We start from the raw sequence: 6,874 nt of genomic DNA on the forward strand, positions 1-6,874 counted from the left end.
CTGTCATATTCTGTGACTGACACAGCTACTTTATTTCTATAGCAATTCTTTGCTTTGTAAAATAAAGACAAACGCATTATGTTGAGGAAAGTATCACATAAAGTCTTTTACTAATCTGATCAGAAGATGAATAATTCATTTTACTTAACCAAAACAAAATGCTGTGGCAAGATTACATTTTCAATGAGAAAGATCATGCATATGAATGAGGGAACTTTTTAATGATCGGAATGTTTATTACTGTTGATTATTTTAGCACCAGTTTGAATTTCAGATTCAATATTTTAGCCTTTTTAAATGAAGCAGAGAAATGTCAACTGTGATTTAATCAAGTAACGCTTTCGAAACTGCACCTGTAAAGAAGCCAATGTGAGGTTCAGAACCGTGTTTCCATCATGATTGGTTTGTTGAAACTGTTTTGGAGTCTTCTGGAAGTCTCCTCATGTTTGTGACCTGGTTTATTCTGATGGTGTGAGAGCAGCGCAGCGTGTTTGATATCTGAGAATGCTTTGTCTTGTGTTGGGGTTCATTTGAGTTAAAAAAAAGCTGTGGATAAAACCAAAATCTACAACATGCTGTGCTTGGATTGGTATACGTTCAGAAAGGCTGTGAAATCAACTTTGTAAACCTTTGTTATTGTGACAGGAAGCTGAGGGATTTGTTTAGTATGGCCCTTTAAAGTTTCCTCTGACAGACATCATGATCGGACAACCAGGGTGGGGGTGCTATTGTGTTTCTTTTCTTTCTGACCTCGATTTAGTTCTGTGTCGATCTGGTTTCACTGCAGTGCTGCTGATCAGATCAATCAATCCGATCAAACCAATCAGATTAAATCATGTGACTTTTCTTGAACACACCTGTCGACCTGTCTGTCCCTCTGTCTGTCTGTTTCCTAGTGTTTCAATGGCAGCATGTGTGTATAAATCCAAACTTCCCTGTTGATGTTCACCTTCGTGTTGATGTCTATCCCTGCATACAATGAAGTTAGCAGAGAGGTGCTGAATAACAGGACCCTCATAAAAACCTCACTTGTCAAATATACAATCAAAGATTCTGGGGACTTTGGCTTTGTGGGTTTTGTTTTGCATTTCAAGCTTCTTTTAGATCCTGCCTCCTCCTCTGGGATTATCCAAACTTTACCTGTGTGCTGATAATTTAGGTCAGAGATTCAGAATAATCCCATCATTGGTAAGAAGTCCATTCAAAAAAGAGAACTTTAAAGTTGAAACTCATAAATTGATAGTATTATTAATTTAAAAATTCTTGACATCAGTCTTTGTTCTGTAAAAACTGTATTTTCTCATTTTCTAATCTTCACTGACTAAATCTTTTTTTTTCCCAAAGCTTTCAACCAAATGTCACAGCCTTCCTCAGTTGAAAGAGCCTCTAAGTTGTCATAGACATGGTTGTATTTGTTGAATATTGTTTACGACTAAACTAAAAAGTGATTTTTTTTGTGTGTGTGTGTGTGCGCGTGATTTTTAAAATGTTGTCATACTCAAGAAACATTAAGGAAAACAATGGGGAACTTTAATCTGATAACGGTGACAAAATCATAAATGAATGAAAAACATATTTCCTCCAGGTGTGACGGACTGATGGACAGACAGACAGTCGGACAGCTTGTTGCCACAGTAACCCTCCTCTGTTTGTTTTTAGTTGATGGTCGAGCTTTGATGCTAATAGTTAATTTTTGTATTTTAATAAGAAAAAGGAAAAAAGTGATTTTATGTATTTGCATGCACTCCGGCCGTATGTTCTTTCTTCCGTATGTTTGAGCACTGTATAGTAGCTGTATAGTAGCTGTCTGAGGTTTAGACCGAACTCCGCTCATTAGAGTAGAGGCAGAGAGAGAGAGAGAGAGAGGACGAACCAACGAAAAACCAACAAGTGAATTATTTGATGTAATTACTGATATGGGATCCTTATTTTCTGAGTTCCTTTGTTTTCATAAATAAACACATAAACTGAAAAGCTGAATGGACTCTTATTCTCACACCAAAACCTGTGATATAGGTGGCACCAGTGTTCATTTTGACAGCTATTTTTAAATTAGTCTTAGTCTGAGTCTTTAGATGACAACACCTTTGAGTTCTAGTCACACTTTAGTAACTTCTACTTTCTATAGTTTTTATCTATTTTGAGACATGAAAACTAAAAATCATTTCAGTCCAGTTAAAGTCTGAAAAAACTGCATTTTTATCAAAACATTTGTTCTCTTTGCCTGAATCTGGTGAAAATCATACCTGTCTTCTATGCACCTCACAAAACCTGGTATCCCTGACAGAAGAGCCTACCTAACATCTTGTGCTCTCTCAAATGGGTTTTGAATATCTGGCAAAAAGATTACATTTTAAACTCCTTGACAAAAAGTAAATTTACCTTTAGTTAGAATTTCTGTCATCAAAGATCTATTTTTAGCAAGTCTTAGTCTTGGCTTTCTCGTGGAAAAAAGTCGACAAACATTTTTAGACAGAGTTAATTTTAGTTTTAGTCACATAATCAATACTCAAGATCTAGCAACTTCCTAATGCTTGAAGTTCCACAGGCAAACTATTTGGAAGAACTGCTTTCAAACCCCTCTGCTGCATTTACATAGAATGTTACAACAAACTTTTAAACTGCCAGCGCTTGCTCCTATTGGTCAGTTTAAAACTACATTGGTATTCTGAGTTTGACTGTTTTAATTGTGCTGTTGATATCCTTTGTATCACTTTGATGCAAGCTATTGGTCATACTCTTGACATCACTGAAAATGAGGGAATGCCCTCAATGATTTTTTTGAGATTAAATAAAGGTTGAATGAATGAATAATAAACACTTGGTAGAAACCATCTGATTGGCTAATAGCTGATCATGTGATTGATTATTGGCTTTAATGATAGACAACTTAAAGTCCCTGTAAAGTACACAAAAAAGAATTGCCTCAACACTGTTTTTCTAGTAGTCAATATAGGCCTAATTCTCTAGGCCTTGGGTTTGGCCTATAGCTTTTGCTGTATACCTTTGTATAGTACCATCATATTCTGTCTCTGAAATCAATCAAGTCCTACAGTTAAAGAGACTTAAACCTGAAACAATACAAAAAATACTAACCATTTAACAATTTAAGCTCTTGAAACAATACAGGGCAGAACAACACCCCAGCACTCATTCTTGAATTTCTTTGTTATCAGCAACACTCAAAAGACTTGACTACTCAAGACTTAGAAGTAATGAAATCAGATTTGCTCTAAAACATGTCTCACAAAAAAGATGTTTATTGATGCAGTTAACAAAAGACTCTGGAATCAAACCATAACACTGCTGTTTGCATCAAAAATACTTAAAAAGGAACCTTTTACAGCTCCTACATTGCCCACAATGCCCATAAGCCATACTCCCCCAGCTGTGACTAGAACTGGAGTTAAAATAAGTTTGAACTACCATATAATAGCTGTTCACAAAACACGAAGCCCACTTATTTTGTGTTTCCCTCAAAGAACAATCTAAAAATACATTTTTGCTTAAACTTAGAAAACATAGAGTAGAATATAACATTTTTCTGTAAAAATATAAAGTTTAAAAATATATATATACAAGATGGCATTGCTTTGGTGGGCTCTGTGAATTATTATATGATTGACTTTGAAACTGCTTTTTCTTTGAAGTAGTGAAAATACTCAGAAATGAAGACATCTGAGTTTAGAGAGGAAAATACCTTTAGCTCCAAGATACTCACACTGCAGGGAAAGCTTCACTTTTACTTTTAAAAACGTCTGGATTACATGTATCAAGAGCCAAATAATGCTGCTTTTTATGAAATCTGTTGGAAAAGGTTGACCTCTTAATGGGATGCTGCTGGAGCATTAAAATCTCAGAGTGGAGTTCAGTCACAGTTTCCAGTCCTTTCAGGTTGATGCTTTTTTGATCACATGACGCTGCAGATCCTGGAACGTCCCTCTGTATCCTCCAGGTCCCTCTTGTTCCGAACCACCACGGCCTGATTACCGAAGCTGCTGTACCAGGCTGATTGGCTGCGGCTCAGGTAGTTGGATGGAGGGGCGGTCAGCAGGTCCTGCTGCTGCTGCTGCCAGATGAGCAGGGAGGTGTCACGGTACCTCAGCCGGGCAAAGGCCTCTGACAGGGCCTTCTCTGCCAGGGGCGGACGGGCAGGACCAGGACACCTCCCTGCAGCTGTCCTTTCCTCTACTGCAGCTGGGTCAGGGTCTGACATGTTGGAGGTTTCTGGGCTCCTTGAGCAAGCATGCTGGAGGGAGAAATCTCAAAAGGAAGACCTAAATTATGTCTGGACCTGCTCAGATCCAGGTCCATCTCAGCCGTGATCATGCACCGAAGAGTTCAGGTGGTCATCTGGTCTTGAGGCAACACCTGGGGAAACAAAAGTTCAGATGTTATCCAGTCTTAACAGTATTTTGAAGCTTTTTCTAGCAAGCATGTTATAACTAGCCAGCATGCCAACATTAGCTTGCAGACCAAATGCAGATCTTTCATTGAATCAAAGAGTAAAATTCTTTGTGCTTATGATTGCAATCGGTGGTGTGGTTGATGCCAGCTTACTGTAGCTGATGCTGAGCTGACTCTGTGTTGTAAGAGCTTACATTAGCAGTCAAAATGCGTCTATCAGTCTTTGTGACATCTAGCCAATCAAATAAAAGGGAAGGTCGCCGTGAATGACAACATTTAAAATTTTTTAAATTTTATATTTTGACAATAGTTGTGCTCCAGGAATTCATTTCCACAACTAAAACATTTATGTAATCAGTTCTGACAAATATTTGAGTATTTTCAACTTATTCAGTTTTACAGTGTACAACTGTAAAATGCTCATTTTCCATTAATGTTTGAGTAATATCTGCCAATGACCTGTTGTTCTCTAAGACGAAATAAAATGCGTTTGTTCAGGTTGAAAATGGTCATGGAAGCTGATGTGTTCAGCAATGCTCTGAAACATTTTCTTTTTCTCTAAAACATGATGTGCAGGCACAGACCAGATGTTCCAAAACTGCCAAGCCGAAAACCCCCATATGGCAGTAGACTCTGGCAGGGACCCCCTTCTAAGACAAAAAGTACTGAGGATTAAAAATACAACTGCTTGATGAATTTTTATTTTTTAACATTTTATAAGCAGACTTTTACCGTGTCTGTTTTAGGATTAATCAACATTATCAGTACCTGTAATATTTTTTTGTTGATGATGTTTAAGAATTCCATTTAATTAATCGCTACTCTGAGCTCTGTTCATTGTGGTTGTCTGTTCGTCATTTCTTCTGAAAAAATGTTGTTATTGTCGCTTCCATCCCTTCCCGGTGATGAGGACGCCTGCTTTGAAAACTCCTGATATGGATTTGCGCAAATATATACGTAACGGCTTCCGTAGATTGAATTGATTGACTGTTGAGTCGTCAAAACCATCAGACTCTTCGTTAACACCGACGGACAAGCTAACTGTAGTTAGCCGCCTGGCAGCTGTCTGCTCAGACTGCTGACCACCGCTCAATTTTAAGACCCTACAGCTTATCCTACTGCTACCTCAGTGAGTCCAACAAGGAGAAAAGCGTCACTTATATTTACCTCTGTGACGACGTAACTGCGCTAATTCACCAAAAACGTCATTAACTTTGGTCCCTGCATGTTGGTTAAACCTTATAAATTATCCACTCTTTATTTTACCTTTTTAGCTGCTGTGAGTTTCGTTCACAGGCAAAGAAGCTGCAGCTGCATCCAATGGCAACGGTTGGTTGGCAAAGCGGTCCGGGTAGGAACACATGATGTAATTGCAAAGGTTCCTATGAGGTAGTTTTACTCTTTTAACTGACCGGGGCACGTGAACGGATCCTTGTCTACTGAACTAGATTATTTTGGGTTCACATACAGTCTGTAATCATACTCTGCCAGAGATGGAGAGTAACTAATTACATTTACTCAAGCTACTGTAATTGAGTAGCTTTTTGCGTACTTGTACTTTTTTGAGTAGTTTTTAAAATGACAACTTTTACTTAAGTACAATTTGAAGGAAGTATTGTACTTCACTACATTTTAAAAGCATTGAGTAGGCCTACTGAGTAAAAATTTAACACTTAAAGTCAAAACAAGGAGGTTCTAGCCTTCTGCCAACAAGAAAATAGCCAGAAATTTGACTTTCACAGTACATGATGGTCAGTAGCGAGAGAATGATTCAACATTTCATCCTAAACAGTTGTTGCATTTGACTTTAGGTCAAGTCTAACCTTATAAAAAACAACCTGGTTTTAGATTCATATTCTCTTTTAGTTAATTCACATTAGGAAAAGATAATATTTTACTGTATAACCCCCTCAAGTATCAAAAGTAGCTGCTCAGCACTTTAAGTAACTTTTAAATGACTTACTTTTACTTGAGTAGATTTACAGGTAACTACTTTACTTCTACTTAAGTATATTTTATTCAAAGTAACTTTACTTTTATTTGAGAACAATAGTCTAGTACTTTTTCCACCCCTGCTTACACATGTGCTTACTATGTTTCTGAGTTAACTGTAGAGTCTTTGTTGTCGATAAGTTAGGTGAAACATTTATCAGATGACTGTATCAACTTCCTGTTGTATTTTTCTGAATGTAGCACAGTTGTGTTATTATTCACTTGCTGTGTCGAGAAATAAAACATAAACTTTTAAAACTTCCTTATCCAAGAAAAGAATACATTCCATCAATTTTTTACGTTTGATGTTAAGTCAAACATTTTTGCAGAGGGAAAGGCTACGGGAGGTCCTGGGTTGTTCCTTATTTAGCCTGGACTGGGTCCAGTCTGGTCCAGTTAAACAGCCAGATGATATTCTATATGACACTGAACCAGCAGACTCTCTCTGGACTGATGGTAGCAGAAAATATCTGCA

At 37.5% G+C, this 6,874-nt stretch overlaps 1 protein-coding gene across 3 annotated transcripts; it reads right to left on the bottom strand.

Moving 5' to 3' along the window:
- Window positions 1-3,239: 3,239 nt before the first annotated feature.
- LOC121510087 (putative uncharacterized protein BRD3OS) lies at window positions 3,240-5,755 on the bottom strand. 3 transcript variants are annotated; one of them, XM_041787981.1, is made up of 2 exons: window positions 5,674-5,755; window positions 3,240-4,371 (listed from the first exon to the last, which is right to left on the bottom strand). In XM_041787981.1, the coding sequence occupies exon 2, from the start codon at window positions 4,214-4,216 to the stop codon at window positions 3,911-3,913; it is 306 nt and encodes a 101-aa protein (XP_041643915.1). In that variant the 5' UTR covers window positions 4,217-4,371; window positions 5,674-5,755; the 3' UTR covers window positions 3,240-3,910. The 3 variants fall into 3 exon arrangements, with proteins under 3 accessions (XP_041643915.1, XP_041643916.1, XP_041643917.1); XM_041787982.1 differs by having other exon boundaries at window positions 5,575-5,695; XM_041787983.1 differs by lacking the exon at window positions 5,674-5,755 and adding an exon at window positions 4,992-5,024.
- Window positions 5,756-6,874: the final 1,119 nt, after the last annotated feature.

The sequence above is a fragment of the Cheilinus undulatus genome, linkage group 5, assembly GCF_018320785.1.
Source record: "Cheilinus undulatus linkage group 5, ASM1832078v1, whole genome shotgun sequence".
NCBI lineage: Eukaryota > Metazoa > Chordata > Actinopteri > Labriformes > Labridae > Cheilinus > Cheilinus undulatus.